General features: G+C 49.4%; 1 protein-coding gene across 1 annotated transcript; it reads left to right on the forward strand.

Moving 5' to 3' along the window:
• The first annotated feature begins 2,019 nt into the window (after positions 1-2,019).
• On the forward strand, positions 2,020-26,808 carry NR2F6 (nuclear receptor subfamily 2 group F member 6). The gene is made up of 4 exons (XM_035120605.3): positions 2,020-3,255; positions 16,034-16,128; positions 21,234-21,758; positions 23,550-26,808. The coding sequence occupies exons 1-4, from the start codon at positions 2,981-2,983 to the stop codon at positions 23,822-23,824; spliced, it is 1,170 nt and encodes a 389-aa protein (XP_034976496.1). The 5' UTR covers positions 2,020-2,980; the 3' UTR covers positions 23,825-26,808.
• Positions 26,809-26,814: the final 6 nt, after the last annotated feature.

Raw genomic sequence — 26,814 nt, forward strand, 5'->3', positions numbered from 1 at the left:
AAGGCAGAGTGGTACTATTACTTCCCTTGATGTGGACACTAGACTTCTGTTGATGCAGCCTAGAATAGCATTCGCTTTTTTTGCTGCTGCATCACACGGTTGGCTCATGTTCAGCTTGTGGTCCACCAAGACCCCTAGATCCTTTTCATATGTACTGCTAGTAAGCCAGGTGTCCCCCCATCTTATATTTGTGCTGCTGAGTCACAGTTCTCATCGGATTATTAATCAATAAGGTGCAACTCTGTACGTTTGTGTATCGGGAAGAGCAGCAGAGTTCTACGGGGGCCTTGTCACCAGGTGGTGGGATGACAGGCCTCTTCCTGCAACCCCACCCTGAGTCCCCAGGGATGCATTTGGCTCGTCTGGCCTTGTCTGGCCTCCTGGAAGGGGGAGACACCTCCAGGCCAATCAATGCAGGCCCTGATTGATCGCCGCAAGAATGGCTGCCGGGAGACAGAGCAATTATACGCACACACTCACAGACGGGGAACCCTTTTTCATCCATGCCAAACGGTGGCCTGGGTGACCTTGTCCAACATCCGTTCTGGCTGCCGGATCTCGCCCCACCTGCCCAGGTGCTTTGTTCCACCTAAGAACATCCTTCCATACCCTCCAATGCCCTCCCGACAGATGTCAAGGAAGTAAATAACTATCTGGCTTTTAGAAGACCTATGCTGGACCGTTCTTAAGGACCCCTTCGGCAAATGAGACCTGAGGCAGGCCTCCCAAACGACGCTCTTAATCTCAGGGCCGTGGGTTTGAGCCCCACGTTGTGCAAAAGGTTTCCTGCACTGCAGGGGGTTGGATTAGATGACCCTCGGGGTCCCTTCCAACACTATGATTCTTTGATTCTAGGTAGGCACTAAAAATGTGCATGCTTGCTCTACGCTAGAAAACATTAAACCTGTGTTTGAAAACATCTGTGGTTGCGGTCCCATTTGTGCTTGCAGGCGTTTTAGAGGCATACAGGGTTGTCTGTGGACTGTCCGTAATGCGGTGTGTGCCAGGTAATGTGTGAAGAGGGGGACAGGCCGTGGCTCAGTGTCGGAGCGTCAACTGGATGCGTGCAGAAGATCCTTGGTTTAATCTCTGGCTTCCCCAGCAAAGACTTGCAGCCCGAAACTTCAGAGGGCCTTGATTTCTTGCTGAGGCTCAGCGGTACAGCCCCTGCTTTGTCTGGTGCTGGGTTCAAGTCTCCCCATCTCCAGGTGAGACTGGGGAGCTATTTTCTATTAAAGAAAGAAACAAACAAAAACATAGAAAGACAGCTTGCATTTTGGTTATACTTTCTTCCAGGCAATCACCAGCGACTATGGGATCATTATTTCCCGTTTCAGATGGGTGGGTGTTGTCTGTGTCCAAAGGTCTTTTTACCAGATTCTCCGGCCTCAGCACTTTCTGCTGAATCACCCAAGCAAGGAAGCAACCAGTTGACCCTTAAAAACCACACAGCTGTGTGAGGGGGAGTAAAGAGCAGAGCTAATTTTTCTGGCCCTCCATTTCAGGAGTGATTTTTCTTTGGGTTTAATTTTTTAGAATTATAGAAATGACACACTTTTCAGACTCTCCGCTTGAGCTTGACACCCTAGAGACCCCGCAGCCGGCTGCAGCAGGCAGTCCTGAGCTCCAGCAACATTTTTAAAAAATGTTGTACATCGCCCTGGGATCTTTTGATAAATTGTAAATAAATTGTAATACAGTAATAATGATGATGATGATGATGATGATGATGATAATGATGCAGCGCAATAACTCCAATTCTGTCGAAGGCAGCTCCTCCAGGCTCTGCCCATCCGTCCTGGCAGGGTTGTTGTTGTTGTTGCGAGGCTGGGAACCGGGAGAGCTAAAAGCCCTCGGCGCGCCCTGTCCGCTGGGTGGCGACGCGGCCCTCTGCGCGCGCTCAGAGACTCTCTGGCGCGCCTCGGGGCTGGGCAGGAAGCGGCGGGCGAGAGGGAGGCGGCCTCGGCAGGCGGGCCGGCCGGCGGAAGGGGAGGGCCGGCGAGGGAGGAGCGAGCCAGCAGCCAGGCACGGAGCGAGCGAGCGCCGCCGCGCCAGCCGCTCCAAGTCCTTCCTCGCCGGGGCCTGAACTTTGCGCGCTGCCGCGATGCGCTAAGGCATTTTTGCGCACGGCGGGCGCCCCCTTGGCAGCCTCCCCGGCCACAAATCGGCGCCCCCCGGCTCTTCGCAGGAAACCAGCCCCCCACCTGGAGCTCCCGAGAAGCCCTCGCACCTCTTCGCGTCGCGCCCGCCCGCCATGGCCGACGGGGAGCCCCGGAGCGCCCCCAACCCTCTCCGGAGCGCGCCAGGCAGGGCCCCCCAACCCTCTCCGCACGGGCGACCCTCCTGAAATCCCGCCCCGGAAAAACTTGCCTGGCTTTTTATTCCCTTTCCCTTTCCTCCCTTCTCCCCTCCTGCGGGAGTTTCTTTCCAGGACCCCCTTTTTAACAAAACCTTTCCAAAACTTGGATACCCCCAACCCCTCTCCAACACTTTTCCCCCCTCGATCTGCAAAACAACTTTGGGGAGGGTGTATTTTTTCAGGGTCCCAGTTCTCCCTCTCCTAAGACTCTCCCCAAACGCCATCCCCTTCTTGCCCCCCCCCATTTTAAGGAATATTTTTTACCAGCCCGAAGTGACCTGGATTTAACTTTTTTATCTCTCCCCCCCCCCGCTTTCCACCTTGAGCCCCCTAACCTGGGGGCCAGGCTGGTGACCGCTGACTCCCTCCTCGCACGAAATTGCCCTCCTGAAATTCCGCTCTGGGAGAAGCCAAGGCTTAATAAAAACAATAATCATAATGCTGTTGGTGATCTATTAAGGAGACATTTTTGTGCCTGACTTCAACGCCGCCGTCTGGAAGGAGAGAGCGCCCCCAACCCGCGGCTGGCGGCCGGAGCCGTGCTTGGCCCCCCCACCTCACCCCTCCGGCCCCCCACCACGGACACCCCCACCGCACCCCTCTCCCCCCCTGCGGGGCGCTATGGCCATGGTGACCGGGGAATGGGGCGACCCTAACGGAGGCGAGGCCAACGGCTTGGAGAAGGGCTACCCACGGCACTCCGAGGACGACTCGGCCTCCCCCCAGGGGGGCACCAGCGACCAGGAACCCCTCGACGACGACAAGCCGGGCATCCAAGTGGACTGCGTGGTGTGCGGGGACAAATCCAGCGGGAAGCACTACGGCGTCTTCACCTGCGAGGGCTGCAAGAGTTTCTTCAAGCGCAGCATCCGCAGAAACCTCAGCTATACTTGCAGGTGGGCCTGGATTATTACTATTTTTAAAATATCTTTTGGGGGTGGGGTGGCGGGGGGGGGGGAAAGGGAGCACACCTGTGCATCACCTCCATTCATCCATTTATTTAACACCGCATTTCTCTCTGAATTGCCCCCAAACCACCCCTTTTTCTCTCCGGCCTGGCCTTCCCTGAGAATTCGAGAAGTAGGGGTGCTCTGCCATGCATCAGACTGGGAGAAGGGGGTGCCCTTTCTGTTTGTGAGAAGGGGGTGCTGTGCCAGTTTGTGAGAAGGGGTTGCTCTCTCTATGGGTGAGGAAGGGAGCTGTGTCTTCCTGTTTATGAGAAGGGCATCCTCTGTCCATTTGCGGGGAGAGGGCGCTGTGCTCTCTGAGAAGGGGTGCTGGCTGACCCCCCGGGCCTCCTCTGGGGAGTCTGGGCCTTCTCTGGCTTTCCAGCCTTGAAGCCGCCTCAAAATCCAGGCCGCCTTTGGGGTCTGTTCCTCTGCCTGCTCCTTCTTGGATTGGGGCTTCTTGCTTTGAGACGGAGTCAGGGACACCTTTCGATTCCCATTGTTGGCATCCCTGGAGAGGTGGGTGCCAGGAAATGTGCCCCCCCATCTCCTGTTCCCAGTGCAGCGCTAGAACCCCCCCCCCACCGCCAACACACACTCCAAATTATTTCGGATTCCCTTTCCCAAGTCTGTATCCTATATCATTTCCTTTGTATGTATCCACTCCTTTTCCTTCAAGGAACTTGATTCCCTCCCTCCCTCTGCAGTCCTCACAACAACCTTACAAGGTTGGGAGATGGCGGGCGCATGGTGGAATTTGAACCTTGGTCTCCCAAGCCCTAGCCTAGCCCGACACTCAAGGCTCTGGTGAACCTGTGTAGTAGTCAGTCCCTGGTGAAAATTGGCCTTCCGCCTTGAGAGCGCAGCTTGGCTCGCTGACTCGAGCAACTTGCTGTCTGGTTTTGCAGTGCCCTGAGGTGTTTTGCTGGTCCAGGCGAGGTGGCCGGGGGGTGGCCCGCTCAAGTGCCACCCCTGCCTCCTTGACACCCCTAAATGCATCATTGCTTCTGGTGGATGTGGCCTTTGCTGGAGCATATAAACGCTTAAGCAGGCGCGTGGTTCAGAGTTGAGGGGGCTCTGTTATACTTTGGGTGTCCCCTTTTGAGAGGAGAGGTGACGAAAAGAACATTTTAACAACGCACGGCGCTTGTGTGTATGCAGGAGACCAAATACGGTTCCTTCTGATGTTATGTAGCAATCATAGAATCGTTGAGTTGGGACCCAAAGGTCATCTAGTCCAACCCCCTGCAGTCATTCCTGTGCTTTATGTTTCTGCAGGCGGATTGGGTTTTATGCAGCAGTCTTGCATTTTAAGGGTCATTGAATCGTAGAATTTTAGAGTTGGAAGGGTTATATAGTATCGTATCCTGGTCATTCTTATTTTTTAAAAATTGATTTTCCATGTGCTCTCACCCAGTGTTAGCAACTCAGATATATAAGCTAGGGGCCAAGTTGCTCCTTAAACCAAAAGTCTTATTTTCCAAAATGATGCACTGGCTGATGGAGGACAACCTTGGGCCTGGTTAAGAGCTTTGAGAATTTAAAAGAAGGAAAGTCATTTGATCCAAAGACAGTCCACACATCTATTGGCCTATTCCGACCCCTTTTTCTTAATGGTGACACGGACCATTCATAACGTAACCGTGAAAAGTGCAGTGGGGGAGAAGTGCAAAGACAAGCAACAACCAATCACTATAACGCTCTTCACTGCTCCTGCTCAGGCTGCACAGAAAAAGCGTTTTGGTTCCCGAAACTTAATTCCGATTGTGCAGATAAAATATAACAGATAGAATTATACAGGATGGGGTATTAGTGTGCGAAAAGAGTTCAGATCCAAGGATCTCCAGATGGAGGCTTTGCTCTCAGGCATCTTCGCTTGGTCAAAAGTGGTCGAAAGCCAGGTGCAAAATGCGCCTGGCTAATTTCTAACACTGGCTGGGGTGTGTCGAATCCCTTGCTTTACCCAAAGAGAGGTTGTGTGTGCGCACGTTTGCGTGTGTAGAAATCAGCAACTTTTTTTGTGGCTTGAGTGCTGTCTCAACAAAGTGAGAGCCCCTTCTGTTGCCCCACTCACTTTTTGCCTCTGGCCCTGCCCACCACGATCCCCCCCCCTCCAGGAGGTCCCCCCACACCTTCCCTCGGCCCCGGGTGTCAGTGAAACCGGCCAGCCGCAGGTTCCCTCTGTCCTCCTTAAGAGATTAAGCTTTGAAATTAAGCCTGGGAATGAGAGCCAGCCGTGGGATAGTGGTTAGAGTGTTTGGACCAATACTTACATGGGAGACCAGGGTTCAAATCTTGCTGCCCACAGCCCATGAAGCTCACTGGGTGACCTCAGGACAGTCACTGCCAAGGACTCTCCTTCCTAGCAGCGGTTGAATGGCCGTCTGTTAGGGATTCTTTACCTGCCATTCCTGCATTGCAGGGGGTTGGACTAGATGACCCTCAGGGGTCTCTTCCAACTCTACAATGCTAGGATTCTGCAATAATGCTAATGGTCTGCCTTGCAGGGCTGTTGTTGCAAAGATTTCAGCAGTCCTTGGAGTGCTGAGGAAGTGTTCGGAATCATAAACAGCATTTATTCTTTTCTCAGCTCCGCTTTCCAGGAATCCTTGGAATGAGATTTATTGCAAGAACTCTGGGACTAATCCTGAACGGTGTGTGTGTGTGTGCCTCGTCATCCCCTTTGTGACATCCATGAGTGGTAGTCAAGTCGGGGCTTGCGTGAATCGCCCATGTTGGGGCCTGTGGCGCTGTTGCGATAACCTTGGATTTTGCTCCATTAAAAACAAACGCTCAAGTTACAAGCCCTCAAGGCGGTTCAGAGTTGGCCGCCGCCACCCGCACTCAGTACTCTGCCCTTCCCCGTGAGTGGGAAAAAGCAGCCGATTTCACTCATGCCGTAGCCAAATCCTTGCCAAATTTCGCTGCAGCCCTCAGGGAAGAGGGTTTGGGTGTGAAATATTGCCTGCCTCCTTTAACACCTGGCCAGCTTTCTGATTTGGGAGTTGGGTTTTTAATCCTGCGGTTTAGGGCTTTCGCGTGTATGTATAAATTCTCCTTTGGGTGTGGACTTCCTGTGATCCGGAGCAGGTGATTCGAATCCAGTACCAGAGATTGACAGGTGCTTTCCCTTAGTTTGTGGCAGCCCATGTGCCCTCAAAAATCTGAATTTGGACTAGATGTCCCTGGGGGTTCCTTCCAACTCTCTACTTCGATGATTCTGTGATTCGGATCTAACATTTCTCTAGCAGTTGCAAATATGCTGCCAGACAGTGTTAGAAACTCAGATATATAATAAGCATGGGGCCAAATGGCTCCTTAAACTAAGGTTGCTGTTGCCAAAACGGAAAGCCTAGTTGCCCTTTTTGGGCCCTAAAGTCTCATTTTCCAAATGATGGACTGAATGTGATGGATTCTCAGTTAAACATCAGGCTAGTTCAGAGGACAACCTTGAGCCAGGTTAAGAACTTTGAGAACTTAAAGAAGAAAAGTCCCTTCATCCAGGGACAGTCCACAAATATTGGCTTATTCCAGCCTCTTTTTTTATCAATGGACCATTTTTTTATCATGGACCATTCATAACGTAGGAATATTCTTCCCAACGCTGAGCAGGGCAGTGGGGGAACAGAAGGCAAGTGACAACAGTTCACTCTAATGCTGTTCCCTGCCGCTGCTCAGACTGCACTGAAAAACCGTTTTGGTTGCTGAAATTCATTCCGATTGTGCCGATAAAATATGGCAGGATGGGGCCTTGGTGTGTGAAAACAGTCCAGATCCAAGGATCCGATCCCCCAGACGGGGGAGACGTCAGGCATCATCCTGGCAGCCAGGCATCTTCACTTGGTTGCAGGTGGCCGATAGCCAGGTGCAAAATGTGCCTGGCACCTGGCAAATTGGAGTCATAAAGAGTCATAGAATTGTAGAGTTGGAAGGGGCCCTGAGGGTCCTCTAGTCCAACCCCCTGCAATGCAAGGTTCTTGCATTAATCCACAAAGCCCAAAGTAACTCTGGCTCACCTTACAATCATACCTCGGTTTACGTATGCTTCGGTTTGAGTATTTTCAGTTTAAGTACTCCGCGGACCCGTCTGGAACGGATTAATCCACTTTCCATTACTTTCAATGGGAAAGTTCGCTTCAGGTTAAGTACGCTTCAGGTTAGGTACAGACTTCCGGAACCAATTGTGAACTTAAACCGAGGTACCACTGTATTTCTTCTGGCCCCCTTTTACAGGCATCTGAGCCTTGTGCCCTGTGTAACTCGCTGCCACTGGAGGCGGGGAAGGAATTGTGCCTGCCTTTTTTTTTTTGTTTTTTTTTTAATCTCCTAAAACGGGGTAGGCAACCTAAGGCCCGAGGGCCGGATGCGGCCCAATCACCGGCTCAATCCGGCCCACGGACGGTCTGGGAATCAGCGTGTTTTTACAGGAGTAGAATGTGTTGTTTTATTTAAAATGCATCTCTGGGTTATTTGTGGGGCATAGGAATTCGTTCACCCCCCCCCAATATATATATATATATATATATATATATATATATATATATATATATATATTCCAGGTGGCGCTGTGCGTTAAACCACAGAGCCTAGGGCTTGCTGATCAGAAGGTCGGCGGTTTGAATCCCTGCGACGGGGTGAGCTCCCATTGCTCAGTCCCAGCTCCTGCCAACCTAGCAGTTCGAAAGCACGTCAAAGTGCAAGTAGATAAATAGGGACCAGTACAGCGGGAAGGTAAACGGCGTTTCCATGTGCTGCTCTGGTTCGCCAGAAGCGGCTTTGTCATGCTGGCCACATGACCTGGAAGCTATACGCCGGCTCCCTCGGCCAATAACGGAAGATGAGCGCCGCAACCCCAGAGTCGGTCACAATTGGACCTAATGGTCAGGGGTCCCTTTACCTTTACCTTATAATCCAGCCCCCCACAAGGTCTGAGGGACGGTGGACCGGCCCCCTGCTGAAAAAGTTTGCTGACCCCTGTAAAAAGCTGTGTGAGTGAGATGGGCCTCCTCACTGTGGATTTTTTTTCTTGCTAACATTTATTTATTTATTTATTGGGGGGGTGGACTTATTTAAGCAAACATATACAGTCGGAATTCGAACAGCTTAGTCCTCGAATGTTTTCACTCCCGAACATCACAAACCCGTAAGTGAGTTCCGTGACTTCCAATTGGTTGCAGAAGCTTCCTGCAGCCAATCAGAAGCCACGCTTTGGTTTTCGAATGTTTCGTAAGTCGAACGGATTTCCGGAACAGATTCCGTTCGACTTCCAAGGTACGACTGCATACACTTGTAACAAAACCTCTTACGTATTGATTTTTTTGGGGGGGGGAACTATAAGCAGAAAGAGTTAAAAGTTAGTATTTTTAAAAATCAAAAAAACAGTTGAAAAATGACAATATATATTAATAATGTTGCTGTTGTTGAAATTTGTATACCACCCTAAACTTGCATGTCTCAGGGCAGTTCACAGGATAAAAAAGCGATCTAAAAACACGGAAAAACAAATTATAAACAAAAAGAAACCAAATAACTCATGGAAAGGTTAAGATTAGCGACAAAAAAGCAGTTTCAAACAGGTACTTAAAAAAGCATTCAGGAGGAGGTATTTAAAAATCGACAGTGTATTTATTTAAAGAACAAAATATCAACATAAAGCAGTTAAAACCTGTATTTTTTTATTTGATCAGATGATAATTACAATTGACCGTGTCTTATTTAGCAAAATTCTAAGCCCTTCACTGATGTTTTTATTGATCTGATTGCGGTTTTATTTGCTGTGCGCTGCATATACCACGCCACAGCCAATCACCGCCACCATCTCATTTTTTGGTTTTTTTTAAGCGCCTAGTCTTTCCATTGTGATGGCCGTAACCCAGGCTTAAGGTTGCCATTTGGCAATTCGCTTATATGCCTGAGTTTCTAACACTGCCTTGGAGAATTCCATCAAGGTCTGACCTTCTGCACTCAAAGCAGATGACCTAACCCCGTGGTTTCCCTAGCTTTCTTTCGGGCCAAGCCACCACCACCTCACCTCCATAAATGTCCTCCCCTACAAAAAGCAATTGTTCCGCTCAGGAAGATAATAACAGTGCGAAGAAAGTGCCGAGCGGCAGCAATTAATTGCGCGCTTATTCCAAATCCAATTAAAACCCCTTCGTTCAATTAATGTAACAAGGCGTAGGGACTCGCACCCGGTCCCCGGCAGCAAGGGCCTTTGTGTGACATTAGGAGGACTCGCGACTGCCTCTCGGGCCTCTCTCTTTGTGGCCGGAGTAATTGAACCCGTAATTTATTTATTTCCCTTGTATAAAACGGGGTGTGTTTGTGTCCCTGCCGTCTCCACAAGGGAGCCTTTCATGCCTTTTTTTCTCCCAACAGTTGGACGGCGCCCAAAGCCGGCCTTATTTGCCTATTTAACGCACGCTCCACTTTGGTGGCAAATGATCTGGCCCCCTAATGACATCATTAGTGGGACCATCGGCCTTGACAAAGCTTGGCCCATCAGAGTTCGTTCACATGGATATTGGTATCCGTACTCAGAAGCTGATTTCTCTGATTTGCAGATTTCTCTGATTTGCTGAAGGTTGAGAGATTCAGGGCAGATTTTTTCTATAATAATAATAATAATAATAATAATAATAATAATAATAATAATAAACCTCCTCTTCATTCGGCACATGGTTAAACTGTGGAACTCCCTCCCACTGGACCACGATGGCTACCCAAGTCCTCAGTTCATTGGCTTCAAATGACAAGGAAGGAAAGTTCCATAGTGAAACGGACTTCCTTGGAAGGTGGCGGAGTCTCCTTCCTTGGAGTTTTTAAAGCAGAGTTCGGATGGCCATTCTTGTCAGGGAACCTTTAGCATTGCAGGGGGGGGGGTTGGATTAGATGAGCCTTAGGGGTCCCTTCCAGCTCCACATTTCTGTGAAAGAAAAGGGGAAAGTGCAGAAGGAAGGGTGGGAGAGGCCTTGCTTAAGGCGCATCTGCGTTGCCAAACTCGAATCTTCAGATTGTACAGCTCTTTTGCCTTTTGCAGGTTTGAGGAGCGCAGCCCATCTTGTATCCATTTTAATTTGTATTGAAGGAATAATGCCAGTTCTTTACTTAATAATAGCAAGGCTCACCTCCTCTACGAACACCCCAACTACTGCTATACTGCCAATTTTACTCCTAGTGCTATCCGCCTGAGAAGCTAGTACAGGCCTTGCCCTTTTAGTCTCCACCTCCCGAACTCATGGAACTGATCACATAAAAACCCTAAACTTACTAAAATGCTAAAAATTATCCGTGGGGCGGGGTGGTTTTGCACCTTCACCTTTGCTCTGCCCCTTCTGTTGCATAGACTTTGGACCCGGCTGTTTACATCCCCCCCCCCGCCCCACTTTGTTCCAACGTGTGTAAAGGAGCCCTCTCCTGCCTCCCTGGTCTTTTTCTGCATATAAAATATATTTCTGTTTTTGCATATTTTTTAAAAAAATACCGTATATTTTTATTGAGAATTTTTTTATAAAGAAAAAGAAAAACAATAACATATCTTACCATGTTCAAACATTCAAGACATGCACACAAGAAAAAAGAAAACAAAAAATATTTACAAATCAAAATAATCTTTGATTCTAACTTAATTTCCCTCATGGACTTCCTCGTGCCCCCTATTTAGCGATTCATTGCATATCCTTTCGCGCAGGTTCTATTCATATTTTATATCCATAATTACCATTATCTCCTTTTCTTTAAACTTTAACATCCATTATATAATTCTATTCTATATTTTAAAAATATCTCCCTTAATTCTCAACCTGCAACATTCTCAACATGCACAATTGCTTATATTTCTCTTCATATATCAATTTTACAATATTTTTTATAATATACCGTATTCCAAATTTCTTCCATTCTTCTTCCGTCTTCTCCTCTCCCCGTTTCTGTCATTTATAGGCATCAAGGGTTCTTGTTTTTGCCCTTCTCTGCAAACCCGGAGTTTGCAGAAGTTTCTTGCTTGTAAGCAAATAAGTAAAAAATAAAGACATGGCATGTGAGGGAAAAGGGAGGGCAAAAGACACTGGAGGTGTTGCTGCTGACCTTGAAAGCCCTAAATGGCCTCGCCAAGGATACCCAAAGCAGCGTCTCCACCCCCATTGTTCAGCCCAGACACAGAGAGCCAGCGCCAAAGGCCTTCTGGCGGTTCCTTCATCGTGAGAAGTGAGGTTACAGGGAACCAGGCAGAGGGTCTTCTTGGTGGTGGCGCCCACCCTGTTGAACGCCCTCCCATCAGATGTCAAGGAAATAAACAACTATCTGGCTTTTAGAAGACACCTGAAGGCAGCCCTGTTTAGGGAGGTTTTTAATGTTTGATGTTTTATTGTGCTTTTAATTGGGAGCCACCCAGAGTAGCTGGGGAAACCCAACCAGATGGGTGGGGTATAAATAATCAATTATTACTACTACTACAGTGGTACCTTGGTTTGCATACATTTTGGGTTGCAAACACGTCAAACCCGGAAGTGTGTGTCCAGGTTTGCAACCTTTTTTGGGATTACAACCCATTTTTTATTTTTTTTATTACGGACAAATTTTTTTTTGGAGGCCCCATTGGCGAAAGCGCACCTTGGGTTACAACCTGTTTTGGTTTACAAACGGACCTCCGGAATTGATTATGCTTGTAAAACAAGGTACCTCTGTACTACTATGGAGGAACAGAATAACCCACATGTAAAATGTGGGTTATTTAAAGAAATTTACGTCCTCTGTCTTTAAAAGAAATTTAAAGAACCTTTTAATGAGGGTGAAAGAGGAGAGCGCAAAATATGGTCTGAAGCTCAACATCAAAAAAACAAAGTTTGTGGCCACTGGTCTCATCACCTCCTGGCAAATAGAAGGGGAAGAAAATGGAGGCAGTGAGAGATTTTACTTTCTTGGGCTCCTTGATCACTGCAGATGGTGACAGCAGTCACGAAATTAAAAGACGCCTGCTTCTTGGGAGAAAAGCAATGACAAACCTAGACAGCATCTTAAAAAGCAGAGACATCACCTTGCCGACAAAGGTCCGGATAGTTAAAGCTATGGTTTTCCCAGGAGTGATGTATGGAAGTGAGAGCTGGACCATAAAGAAGGCTGATCGCTGAAGAATTGATGCTTTTGAATTATGGTGCTGGAGGAGACACTTGAGAAGATCAAACCTATCCATTCTGAAGGAAATCAGCCCTGAGTGCTCACTGGAAGGACAGATCGTGAAGCTGAGGCTCCAATACTTTGGCCACCTCATGAGAAGAGAAGACTCCCTGGAAAAGACCCTGATGTTGGGAAAGATGGAGGGCACAAGGAGAAGGGGACGACAGAGGACAAGATGGTTGGACAGTGTTCTCGAAGCTACGAACATGAGTTTGACCGAACTGCGGGAGGCAGTGGAAGACAGGAGTGCCTGGCGTGCTCTGGTCCATGGGGTCACTAAGAGGCGGACACAACTAAACAACAACAACAGCAACAACAACATAGAATAGTAGAGTCGGAAGGGGCCCCTGAGGGTCATCCAGTCCAACCCCCTGCAATGCAGGAATCTCAGCTCAAGCATCCTTGACAGATGGTCCTCCAACCTCTGCTTAAAAGTCTCCAAGGAAGGAGAGTCCATAGCCTCCTGAGGGAGACTGTTCCCCAGCTCTCAATGTCAGGAAGTTGTTGGCCACCACCCTCCTCTGCACGTGTTCATGTGTACCAGTTTAAAATCATGAGGACTAGATCCCTGCTCCATTTCTAAATGAAAGGACCCTAGCTTAAGGGCTCAGTCCCCAATGGCATGTCCCCAATGCTGTGCCCAGGGTCCTGAAACCTTGGAGAGTCGCTGCCAGTCAGTGCAGGCAGTCTTAAGCTTCAGTGGACCAGCGTTGTGATGCGGTCTAAAGCGTCTTTCCGATGATAGGCCTCTTCCTCTGAGGCGAGGCAGTCTCGCCTGCCTTCCTGCTTTATCCCTCCTGCCCTGGCAACCCTCTCCCCAGAGCCCCTTGTCCGGGGCGGAGGGAATTTTTGGGATTCCTGACTCCTTTGCCTGCTCATGCGCATTGACCTGATGGGCCCCCGAAAGAGAGAAGTTGTCTGTGTGTGCATTTGGAGAAGAGAGAGGGTTGCGATTCTTTGCTAGTTATGGCCTACTTGAAATGAGGCTGCACTTTAAATTTTAATACTGTATTTTAATCTGTATTTTAATTAATTGTTTTTATGTTTTATTGTGGTTCTGTTGGTGTCAGCCGCCCTGAGCCCGGTTTTTGACTGGGGAGGGCCGGGTATAAATAAAAATTATATTATTATTATTATTATTATTATTATTATTATTATTATTATTATTATAGTACAGAAGGCAAGTGTCCAAATGGGATTGGGAGGGGGGCAGGAATTGGCAGGGGTTCATCACAACCAATGCGGAGTCCAGAATTCTCTTCTCCCCGTGGTTAGAAACTCGGATATATAGGCCAATCGCCAAGTGGCACCTTAAACCCAGGTTATAGTTGCCACAATAGAATGGCTAGGCACAATCCCCCCCCCCCCCGAAAAAAAGTGGGACGATGATGATGATGATTTCTATATCACTTTATATTTTAAAGAAAAAAAACATCTCAAAGTTGTTTACAACACATTAAAATATCCAATCAAACAATCCAGAATAAAACAAATTCAGGCTTCCAGGAAAATATTTCTGATTCTTCTCTAAGTGACATTTTGCTTCCAATTTATTTACTTATTTATTTACCTACCAGTGAGAGCTGGACCATAAAGAAGGCTGATCGCCGAAGAATGGATGCTTTTGAATCATGGTGCTGGAGGAGACTCTTGAGAGTCCCATGGACTGCAAGAAGATCAAACCTCTCCATTCTTCAGGAAATCAGCCCTGAGTGCTCACTGGAAGGACAGATCCTGAAGCTGAGGCTCCAAGACTTTGGCCACCTCATGAGAAGAGAAGACTCCCTGGAAAAGACCCTGATGTTGGGAAAGATTGAGGGCACAAGGAGAAGGGGACGACAGAGGACGAGATGGTTGGACAGTGTTCTCGAAGCTACGAACATGAGTCTGACCAAATGCAGGAGGCAGTGGAAGACAGGAGTGCCTGGCGTGCTCTGATCCATGGGGTCACGAAGAGTCCGACACGACTAAACGACTAAACAACAACAACAACCTACCTACTTAATATACAGGCATACCTCTATTACGTCTGCTTCAGCTTGCGTACTTTCAGGTTAAGTACGCAGCAGACCAGGAAGTGTTTACTTCCGGGTTCCGCCACGCGTGCTTGCGCAGAAGCATTATGCGCGCTTCGTGCACATGCGCTATCGCCACTCTGGATACATACTTTTCGGGGTGCTAATGGCACCCCGGAACGGATCAGGTACGTTTCCAGAGGTACCACTGTATACAGTAGAGCCTCCCCCTAGCAGAAGTGCTCTAGGAAGGCAGGGTGGTGTAGTGGTGAGAATGGCAGACTGGGACCCAGGAGACCAGGGTTCACATCCCCACTCAGTGATGGGGCTCACTGGGCGACCTTGGAGTCAGTCGCAGCCTCTTAGCCTACCTCTCAGGGTCGTGGTAGGGATTAACTGAGGGGGGGGGTGAACCATGTACTCCTTGGAGAAAAAGGTGGGAGATAAATGCAATAAATTAGCTCTTCTGCTTATCTGTTTAAGAAAGCTGGAGGGGCCAAGCAGGTGGAGATGTCAGTCGCCAGCCTGGCACCCATGTGGTTGCGATGGGACCCGCGCCAGTTGCAAAACGCGCCTGGCACCTGGCTAATTAATTTGACCATTTAGGTTGCCCTCTTCTGGACACGTTCCAGCTTGTCAGTATCCTTCTTGAACTGTGGTGTCCAGTTCTGGGCACCACAGTTCAAGAAGGATACTGACAAGCTGGAACGTGTCCAGAGGAGGGCAACCAAAATGGTCAAAGGCCTGGAAACGATGCCTTATGAGGAACGGCTTAGGGAGCTGGGTATGTTTAGCCTGGAGAAGAGAAGGTTAAGGGGTGATACGATAGCCATGTTCAAATATATGAAAGGATGTCATATGGAGGAGGGAGAAAGATTGTTTTCTGCTGCTCCAGAGAAGCGGACACGGAGCAATGGATTCAAACTTCAAGAAAGAAGATTCCACCTAAACATTAGGAAGAACTTCCTGACAGTAAGAGCTGTTCGACAGTGGAACTTGCTGCCAAGGAGTGTGGTGAAGTCTCCTTCTTTGGAGGTCTTTAAGCGGAGGCTTGACAGCCATCTGTCAGGAATGCTTTGATGGTGTTTCCTGCTCGGCAGGGGGTTGGACTGGATGGTCCTTGTGGTCTCTTCCAACTCTATGATTCTATGATTCTAATTTCTGATACTGTACCAAGGTAGTAATAGGAGATATTCCCCAAGTCCAAAACCCTGGAGATCCACTTCCACTCAGGGTTTATTTTTCTGTGGCTATTTGGCTAATGTTGTTTTATAGATTATAAATGCTGTATTGATGTGTCAATCATATAACACGACTTTTGCTTGAATGGTAGCACTTAGCTTGTGGTTTTTTTGTAAGCTGCTGCTTTGTTAACAGTTGCAAAATGCGCCTGGGGAATTTCTAGCACTGGGTGCCTTACAGGAGAGGTTTATCTTACTTTTATTTTTTATTTTTTAACAATATGTGCATTTCCTTAAAGGTACAGGACGGCTGTGTGTGTAAAGGCAGCTTATCTGATGATTTTTGTTTCAACCTAGGTCGAACCGCGACTGCCAGATCGACCAGCACCACCGCAATCAATGCCAGTATTGCCGCCTGAAAAAGTGTTTCCGCGTTGGGATGAGGAAAGAAGGTACTCTCCAGTTTTGGGGTGTGTGTGTGTGATATTTGGAGAGATACAAACTCCAAAGAGGAAGGCAGATATGTCTGTTAACCTTGTCGCTTGCAGGACCTTGAAAGCTGCTGAATTTATTTCGCGCTGCATCACACAACTCATGTCATCAGATGTATCACTTATTTTGGGGTTTATTTTCATCCTCATGTTTCTGCATCCCACCTTTCCTCCCAAGAGCTCTAAGTAGCACCCGTTGTTTTCCCCTTCTCCCCGTTTTTATCTTTACTACAACCCTGCGAGGTAGGTTAGGCTGAGAGGCAGCTGCTAGCCCCCAAGGAGAAAGCAAGAGAAAAGGAAAAGAAGGGGAAAAACTGAAGAAAGATAGAGTAGAGTAAAACGACTCCTGGCTCTCTGCAGCTCATACCTATGACAAACTTGTTGTTGTTGTTTAGTTGTTTAGTTGTGTCCGACTCTTCGTGACCCCATGGACCAGAGCACGCCAGGCACTCCTGTCTTCCACTGCCTCCCGCAGTTTGGTCAGACTCATGTTGGTGGCTTCGAGAACACTGTCCAACCATCTCGTCCTCTGTCGTCCCCTTCTCCTTGTGCCCTCTATCTTTCCCAACATCAGGGTCTTTTCCAGGGAGTCTTCTCTTCTCATGAGGTGGCCAAAGTATTGGAGCCTCAGCTTCACGATCTGTCCTTTCAGTGAGCACTCAGGGCTGATTTCCTTCAGATTGGACAGGTTTGATCTTCTTGCAGTCCATGGGACTCTCAAGAGTCTCCTCCAGCACCATAATTCAAAAGCATCCATTCTTCAGCCTTCTTTATGGTCAAGCTCTCACTTCCATACATCACCACTGGGAACAGAAACTTAGTTGGTCTCTAACTTAGTTGGTCTCTAACTTAGTTGGTCTCAAACTTAGTTGACCTCTAAGGTGCTACTAGAAGGATTTTTTTTTTATTTTTTGTTTCCACTACATCAGACCAACACGGCTACCTACCTGTAACATGCAGCTACATATGATATTCATTCTTTAAGTTCCAATCACTCTGTCTTCTGCAAACATGTATTTTGTCATAGAATCATAGAGTTGGAAGAGACCACAAGGGCCATCCAGTCCAACCCCCTGCCAAGCAGGAAACACCATCAAAGCATTCCTGACAGATGGCTGTCAAGCCTCTGCTTAAAGACCTCCAAAGAAGGAGACTCCACCACACTCCTTGGTAGCAAATTCCAGCAGAACAAAATTTAATTTAATTTTGTTCTGCTGAGCGCCTGGCGCAGCTCGCACCCAGTACCCTCTGGATGGCAGAAGGTGACTCCACTGGCAGGACTCTATAGCAGACGCTCTGACCTTTGGTGAAGTCAGCCAGCCACACCAAGACCCGACCTAAAAGAGAGTTGTGTCAGGGAATCGATGCTTAGGAGCTGCCTTACGCCAACAACGCAAAGAGGTCAAAAGCCTGGCACTGGCACGGATAACCCAGGGTCAAAGTGCCTGGCACCACAGGCCCCAGCTGGAACGCAGCAGAACCAGGGTTCAAAATTAGCCAGGAGCCACTTGCAACTGAGTGGAGATGCCCGGGAGCCAGGTTGCATAATCAGAATGAATTCCAGGAACCAAAATGCTTTTTTTCTGTGCAGCAGGAGCACCAAACAGCGTTACAGTGAGTTGTTGTCGCTTGCCTTCGCTTCCCCCACTGCCTTGCTCAGAGTTGTGAAGGATGTTCCTACCTTATGAATGGTCCGTGTCACCATTAAGAAAAAGAGGTCGGAGTAAGCCAATAGTTATGTCGATTGTCCCTGGACCAGGTGACTTTCCTTTTTTAAGCCCTCGAAGTTCTTAACCTGGCTCAAGGTTGTCCTCTGAACTAGGCAGATGCTTAACTGAGAATCCATCACAGTCAGTCCATCATTTGGAAAATGAGACTTGTCCCAAAACGCCAACTAGAAATTCCGTTTTGGCGACTGTAGCCTCAGTTTAAAGAGACATTGGCTTACGTATCCGAGTTTCTCTTTTTAAAAGACATGGTACATTTTACTTTTAATTTTATTTTTCAAATATATATTTCCACAAATTTCACACACACAGGTGAAACTCGGAAAATTAGAATATTGTTGAAAAGTGCATTTATTTCAGTAATGCAACTTATTATTTATTATTTTTATTTTTACAAATGCTTTCTTTTGGAAATTCCACAGTAATAAAACAAATAATTACAAAAATAAACATTGCTGTTATATTTCATTAATTCCATTCCATTTATAATTGACCCGCCTAACGACAAATAATTACAATTACAACAAATAAAGGCTTGACATATCTTGCTTTGCATGTCATGCATCTATCTCATATATTGGTTCCACCTTTTAAGTTGCATTACTAAAATAAATGCACTTTTCGACGATATTCTAATTTTCCGAGTTTCACCTGTATTGGCGACGGAAACCTTGGTTTTAGGAGCCATTTGGTGCCTAGCTCATATATAGTATCTTGTGTTTCTAAAACTGCTTGCGTCCTAGAAAGCCACATCAGTCTGTTTAGGTCAGAGCCAATGGGGGAGGTTGAGGACTAGCAGCGTGAGATGGCTGGGGAGGCAGGTAACCAGGTCCATACCAGTGGGACATGGTGTGGAGTCAAGAGGCCCTAGCTTTTACGGAGTGAGCTGCTTGCCTTCAAGGCTGCCGGAGGGCCCAGCGGGTCGCTGTCAAACCGGTAAAACAGGTGGTGTTTGTTTGGAGAGCGCAGGATTTACAGGCGGGTGAGGAAAGGAGCCTGCAGGCTGGCAGGTCATATGACTCAGTAGCAGTAAAGGTCACAGCTGGAGAGCCAAATACCATCTTGAGAGCGAGCGAGCAAGCACCAAATTATTCCTTTGTTTGGATTTTTGGCCCCGTTTCCACAGGTCTCATGATCGTGCCCCTCGCTCGCCACCCCCTCGGGTTTCTAAGGTCTCTGGGGGAGATCCTGCTTACGAGCTCCTCCCTTCATTGGGAACGGGACAGAGTCATAGAATTGCAGCTTTGGAGGGGCCCCCCCACGGGCCATCTAGTCCAACCCCCCTGCGATGCATTTGGAGAACCTTTAGCTGCCTTTGCTGGATCAGACCCCAGAAAGTTCCCTTTGGCCCAGAGGATCATGCTGAGCCAAAGATTCTGGCATTTGCAGGGGGGTGGGCAAGAAGCCCGTCAAGGTCCCTTCCAACTTTACAATGCTGTGATTCTGTGATTCCTGGGAAGGGAAGCTACTGCTTCAGCAGACAGCTTGTCAACATCCTCCTTCATTTGTGGCGCCCAGAATTGGACACAGTATTCCAGGTGTGGTCTGACCAGGGCAGAAAAGAGTGGGACTATTATTTCCCTTGATCCGGACACTAGACTTCTGCTGATGCAGCCTAGAATAGTGTTAGCTTTTTTTGCTGCTGCATCACCCTCTTGGCTCCTGTTCAGCTTGTGGCCCACCAAGACCCCTAGATCCTTTCCACAGGTACTGCTAGTAAGCCATGTGTCCCCCATCCTATATTTCTGCATCTGGTTCTGCCTGCCTAAGTGCAGAATCGGACATTTGTCCCTATTGAAATTCATTTTGTTAGCTTGCGCCCAGTTCTCCAACCCGCTAAGGTCATTTTGAATCTCATAGAATCATAGAATCATAGAGTTGGAAGAGACCACAAGGGCCATCCAGTCCAACCCCCTGCCAAGCAGGAAACACCATCAAAGCATTCTTGACATATGCCTGTCAAGCATCTGCTTAAAGACCTCCAAAGAAGGAGACTCCACCACACTCCTTGGTAGCAAATTCCACTGCCGAACAGCTCTTACTGTCAGGAAGTTCTTCCTAATGTTTAGGTGGAATCTTCTTTCTTGAAGTTTGAATCCATTGCTCCGTGTCCGCTTCTCTGGAGCAGCAGAAAACAATCTTTCTCCCTCCTCCATATGACATCCTTTCATATATTTGAACATGGCTATCATATCACCCCTTAACCTTCTCTTCTCCAGGCTAAACATACCCAGCTCCCTAAGCCGTTCCTCATAAGGCATCGTTTCCAGGCCTTTGACCATTTTGCTTGCCCTCTTCTGGACACGTTCCAGCTTGTCAGTATCCTTCTTGAACTGTGGTGCCCAGAACTGGACACAGTACTCCAGGTGAGGTCTGACCAGAGCAGAATACAGAGGTACTATTATTACTTCCCTAGATCTAGATGCTATACTCCTATTGATACAGCCCAGAATTGCATTGGCTTTTTTAGCTGCTGCATCACACTGCTGACTCATGTCAAGTTTGTGGTTTACCAAGACTCCTAGATCCTTTTCACATGTACTGCTCTCAAGCCAGGTGTCACCCATCCTGTATTTGTGCCTTTCATTTTTTTTGCCCAAGTGTAGTACCTTACATTTCTCCTTGTTAAAATTCATCTATTTGTGCATCTGGTTCTTCCTGCCTAAGTACAGAACTTGACATTTGTCCCTATTGAAATTCATTTCGTTAGCTTGCGCCCAGTTCTGCAACCCATTAAGGTCATTTTGAATCCCGATTCTGCCTTCTGCGGCATTAGCTACCCTCCCAGTTTGGTGTCATCTGCAAATGGGATGAGCATCACCTCAATTCCTTCATCCAAGTTGTTTATAAAGACGTTGAACAATAGCGGGCACAGGACAGAATCCTGCAGCACCCAACTGGTCACTTTCCCCCAGAATGGCAGGGAACCATTCATGAGTACTCTCTTTTCGGTCCGTCAACCAGCTACAAATCCACCTAACAGTTCCCTCGTTCAATCCACATTTCACCAGCTTCCTCACGAGAATATCACGGGGAACCTCATCAAAAGCCTTGCTGAAATCAAGATACGCTATGTCCGCAGCATTCCCTCGATCCACTAAGCTTGCAACCCCATCAAAAAAAGAAAGAAATGGGATTTGCCTGGCATGACTCTTTTTGATAAACCCATGCTGGGTCTTCGCAGCTTCCGTTCCTAAGTGCTCGCAGACCGACTGTTGAATTACCTGTCCTTTCCTTTTACCGGTCGGCAGGGGCACGTGGCATAGGGCCACCCTGTTGGCGAGCAAAGAACGCCCCCTCTGCCCGCCTTAACCAACTCTCCCTGCTTGCTTCCCGCAGCCGTCCAGAGGGGCCGGATCCCTCCCACCCACTCCAGCGCCAGCCCCAACGCCCTGCCCAGCGGCGAGTACTACAACGGCCAGCCCGTCTCGGAGCTGATTTCGCAGCTCCTCCGTGCCGAGCCCTACCCCACCGCACGCTTCAGCTCCCAGTATGCCCAGCAAGGTAGCGTGATGGGCATTGATAACATCTGTGAGCTGGCGGCGCGGCTCCTCTTCAGCACGGTGGAGTGGGCGCGAAACATCCCCTTCTTCCCTGACCTGCCCGTCTCGGACCAGGTGGCGCTGCTGCGGCTCAGCTGGAGCGAGCTCTTCGTCCTCAACGCCGCGCAGTCTGCCCTGCCGCTGCACATGGCGCCACTGCTGGCCGCCGCCGGCTTCCACGCGGCCCCCATGTCGGCCGACCGCGTGGTCTCCTTCATGGACCAGATCCGCATCTTCCAGGACCAGGTGGAGAAGCTCAACCGGCTGCAGGTGGACCTGGCGGAGTACAGCTGCCTCAAAGCCATCGCCCTCTTCACCCCAGGTGAGCACACCGGCCATTCCCGGCTGTATTGAGGCGGCTCGAGCGAGTGAGCCAAGCTGCATTTTTGGCTCTTGCCAAATTGCTGCTGTTTCTTCCTGGATTTGGAGGTTTTTCCTCTCTCTGAACGGAAATACTTTGTTGAAGTAAATCAAAATGCCATAAAATCACAGTAGTACTAAGAAGTAGAGCAGTAACAGCAACAACAATTTTATTGTATACCATTATTATTATATAATAATTATTATCATATACCATGTCTCATAGGATGGGCGTTGCGACTACTCTAGAGTAACGACTCTGCACGTTCTGGCCTTTTCATGCTTTTATTAAGTGCAGTCTATTTACAGTGATAGAGCTGTACAGGATACATCCTTCTGGTCCGAACCAGAACCCTGGAATAGCGCGCTCCGCGTCTTCTTCCAGCATAAGAGTCTGGGCACGCCAAATCGCCTTCCGCGTTTCCTCCTGCGTAATTCCGAAACCGGAGGGGAAAAGGGCCTCCTTTCCCTGTTTTCCTTCTCCCCCTTTTCCCCCTCCCTCTCTTCCTCTCCCACGTGGAGCAAGGGCTCTCCTATGCTGCCAGAGCCCCGTCCCCTCCCTTCTCTTTCCTCACTTGACTCTTCCCCCTCCCCGCTGGCACTACTGCTGGTGGGGGAGATGCTCCTCAGGATGGGAGGGGGCTCTCTGTACTCTTTGCCCCTTACACCATGTATAAGACAACCCCTATTTTTGGGTAATCCAATTTAAGAAAATGGGGGGAGATGGCCCATAGTTGTTGAGCTTTTTGGAGGGGGGGGGCAATGCTGAAAACCACTCGCCAGACTGACAAACTCTGCCAACCCCAGGCGTCACAAAAGCCAGAGCATCTGCCCGATTGCCACCAGCAGCCGGCAAGCGCATGCATGCACTATTGGCGCAGCAACAGCCAACCCCCAAAGCAGCCCTTGCCGCAGCCACAAATCACCCACCCAGTTGCCTCTGACAACCTCCTGCTTGTGGCAGAAACCAGTCGCGTCCCCCCCCCCGCACTATCCGTGTATAAGACGAGCCCCGATTTAGAACATTATTTTAGAGTAAAAAAAAACAAAAACCCTCGTCTCACACACAGAAAAGTACGGTAATTATTCTCATAATTGTGCAATTATAATTATTTGGTAATAATTATATAATATTATAGGGACGCGGGTGGCGCTGTGGGCTCCCTCTTCACCATTTCTCATCATGCATGGAGGCAGCGCCACCTTGTGGCGAGACAGAGTGCAAGCCTGCATGCCCAATGGCAGTCTATCTGGGTTCCTAAGGGTAATTGTACAGTGTGCAAAAAGGATGCTGGATTAGATGGGCCGCTCTCTTCGGCTTGATCCGGCAGCCAGCCTCTTCTGGTATCTTTGTGGAACCTCCATGTCCAGAGGCAGTCTATCTCGGTTCCTAGTTTCTCAGGGTTATTTAGCCACTGTGAGGACAGGATCGTGGAATTGTAGTGTTGGAAGCGGCTTGAGGGTCATCTAGCCCAGCCCCCGGCAATGCAGGAATCTTTTGCCCAACGTAGGGCTCAAACCCACCACCATGAGAGAGTCTCTACTGTCAGAGCCTATCAGGAGTAGAGGTGTATCTCTATCCCCCCCCCCCTGCAACACACACTTTGGCTTGATCCAGCAGCCAGGCCTGTCTTTGTGGAACCTCCAGGTCTAGAGGCAGTCTATCTGCATTCTTAGGTTCTGAGGGTTATTTGGGAACAGGAGGGGGGCCGGCCCAGGCTCTCACGAACGCTAACCATCTCCTCTGTTTCAGACGCCTGCGGCCTCTCGGACCCTGCGCACGTGGAGAGCCTGCAGGAGAAAGCGCAGGTGGCGCTCACGGAGTACGTCCGCTCGCAGTACCCCTCGCAGCCGCAGCGCTTCGGCAGACTCTTGCTTCGCCTCCCCGCGCTGCGGGCCGTCCCCGCCTCGCTCATCTCGCAGCTCTTCTTCATGAGACTGGTGGGCAAGACGCCCATTGAGACGCTCATCAGGGACATGCTACTCTCGGGAAGCACCTTCAACTGGCCCTACGGGACGGGGCAGTGAGGAGACGACGAGTGCGCGGAGTTGTCGGGAACCTGCTTTCCCGCCCCGCCCCCCCATCTGCCCTGCTGGTTCTTGCGGCCGCCACACCGACAGCCTGGATGTCCTCTGGCACCACCCGATTCCCCCGGATCGAGGCAGCGAACTCTGTGCAATTTTTCCCCGTTTCAGGGGGTGGGCTGGGGGGACCACCCCATCGGCTGTGACTGCCTCTACCCCCAACCCCAGTGCCAAGAGAGGGCCAGGGCGGGTGTCCATTGGGAATTTCTCCATTTCCGTTCCATTGCGGGCGCAGGAAATGTAGCGCCCTTGGTTTTGTTTTCCTGGTTTCGTTTCGTTTATCCACTCCGGCTTCAAGGAGACAGATGGTTCCCCCGGAGGCTTTGCTGGGGGGCTTCTGCCCCCCAACTTCCTTGATTCTTGGGCCTCAGAGAGGGGGGAGCCTGACCCCTCTCCTCTCACCCCCATTTCTCTTGATTCGCCTTCTGCTGCCTGATGCCCCTCCCCAGATGTTGTGGGGCACCCCCCAAGCCAGTGTGTCCAAGGAGTCTGGGGTGATGGGGAGCCCCAAAGCAGCGGTGGACCGTGACTGAGGTGGATTGGGCCCCCAGGGCGAATTTGCAAGCTGTTTAGCCTGGAAGTAAGCCAGATTTTCGCAATCGAAACAGGGAGGTGTTTTGAGAGAAAACCTTTTGTTGCAATGGGGTGAGGTGGGGGGGGGCTGTTACTTTGGGATTCACCTAATGTGCAAATTTCCCAGATGTCTGGGTGCAACCCTGCGTGGAACCAAGGCAGATAGGAGAATTTCCTTTCCCACAAGCAGAGAGCGGCTCTAGGCGCGTGCAGAAGGCCCCAGATCCAGCCTCTGGCATGTTCAGCTTAAAGGACCTGGGGGGGGGGGCAGAAGACCCAAGCAGTTGCTCCCCTAGGTTACGTGGACTCAGTATAACTTTCTGTGCTCCTGTTTAGATCTGCCTGCAATTCAGACGCATGAGGACTAGAGTCTTGATTCACTGCCAGTAACACTAGGACTAGAATCTTGCATTACTGTCGGGGTACTGCCAGCCTTCCAGGGTGAGGGCACAGCTCAGTGATGGGACACCCCCTCTGCACCCTGAATAATAACAATAATTTATTACTTATACCCCGCCCATCTGGCCGGGCCTCCCCAGCCACTCTGGGCGGCTTCTAACAGGATATTAAAAACACAATAAAACATCAAACATTTAAAAACTTCCCTAAACAGGGCTGCCTTCAGATGTCTTCTAAAAGTCAGGTAGTTGCTGTTGACATCTGGTGGGAGGGCGTTCCACAGGGAGGGTGCCAGTACTGAGAAGCCCCTTTGCCTGGTTCCCTGTAACTTCACTTCTTGCAGTGAGGGAACCGCCAGAAAGCGCCCAGAGCTGGACCTCAGTGTCCAGGCAGAATGATGGGAGTAGAGACTGTCCTTCAGGTATACTGGACCGAGGCCATTTAGGGCTTTCAAGGTCAGCACCAACACTTTGAATTGTGCTCGGAAATTTACTGGGAGCCAATCTAGGTCTTTCAGGACCGGTGTTATGTGGTCTTGGCGGCCGCTCCCAGTCACCAGTCTAGCTGCCGCATTCTGGATTAGTTGTAGTTTCCGGGTCACCTTCAAAAGGAGCCCCGCATAGAGCGCATTGCAGTGGTCCAAGTGTGAGATAACCAGAGCATGGAGCACTCTGGCGAGACAATGTGCAGGCAGGAAGGGTCTCATCCTCCGTACCAGATGGAGTTGGTAGACAGCTTCCCTGGACACAGAACTGACCTGCGCCTCCATGGACAGCTGTGAGTCCAAAATGACTCCCAGGCTGCGCACCTGGCCCTTCAGGGGCACAGGTATCCCATTCAGGACCAGGGAGTCCTCCACACCTGCCCGCCTCCTGTCCCCCCAAAACAGTACTTCTTGTCAGGATTCAACCTCAATCTGTTAGCCGCCATCCATCCTCCAACTGCCTCCAGGCACTCACACAGTGCTTGGCGTGCCTGAAGGGCCCCAATAGCTCCTCCAGGTCGTAAACGACCCCTTTGCCCCCGAACCCTGGAGAGAAGCTGCCAGCCAGTGTAAGGCAACATAGAGCTGGGTGTGGCTCGGACAAAGACACCTCCAATTGCTCCTGCTTTTATAAATCGGCTCTTGAATTAGACTCCATGAGGACTAGAATTTTACATTAGGGGCAAGGACCAAAACTCAGAAAGACCCAGGGGTCTCAAATGGGGTTATGCTGTGAGATGCCTCTTCCGGGGTCTCAGGGGCTCCTGGTCAGAGCGTAAAACACTGGGCTGGATAAACAAGCTACTTGGACAACAAGTGTCCTTGGTCGCTGGCAGGTTCCCGTCCGCCACAAAGACGAGCCACATTTTGACATGCTCAGCACCGTTGCCCCCTTACTTGTGATGGAAGCTGCCTGCCCCACTTCCTCCGTCCGCAGTGGGGGAAGTCCGCCTCGCCTGGGTGGCGCTCCCTCCATGTTTGTTGAAGATGCTATGCAAAATAGTTTTGAGCTGCATGCAATTTGAAATATACTGACGACTTTTAAAACACAGCGATCTTCCTCTTTTCGCAACGGGATTCCGGCTTCCTTTGCTGGTCGGATCAGTTTTGACTGAGACACTAAAAAACGAAAACAACCCCCCTGCTGCTGTTTTTCTCATGGATCATTCTCTTTCCTCCAGCCTGCAGACCTGCTCTAAGGATCTCCGCTTGGCCTGTGTGTCCTCTCAGTGACGCCAGTATGAATTGCCCTCAAACCCATTTTCCGGATGGGAAAAACTGAGACCAGAGGACTATTTCCCCCTGAATTATACATGTCCATGGGAGTGATGTGCCTCTAACTCAGGTCTCCCAGATCCAAAGTACCGGTTGTAATCTATGCAAGCTATCCCCACCCCGCCTACAAATTCTGCATCAAGGAAATTCAGATTCTGCGCTTAGAATAAAATTATGTTTTTGTTTTTTTAAAAAATGGTGA

This window comes from Zootoca vivipara, chromosome 6 (genome assembly GCF_965207765.1).
Source record: "Zootoca vivipara chromosome 6, rZooViv2.hap1.1, whole genome shotgun sequence".
Taxonomy (NCBI): domain Eukaryota; kingdom Metazoa; phylum Chordata; class Lepidosauria; order Squamata; family Lacertidae; genus Zootoca; species Zootoca vivipara.

Coding starts and splice junctions, on each gene's coding strand:
- NR2F6 (XM_035120605.3), top strand. CDS start 2,981: ATGGCCATGGTGACCGGGGAATGGGGCGACCCTAACGGAGGCGAGGCC. Junction 3,256..16,033: donor AACCTCAGCTATACTTGCAG/GTGGGCCTGGAT, acceptor GTTTCAACCTAG/GTCGAACCGCGACTGCCAGA. Junction 21,759..23,549: donor CATCGCCCTCTTCACCCCAG/GTGAGCACACCG, acceptor CCTCTGTTTCAG/ACGCCTGCGGCCTCTCGGAC.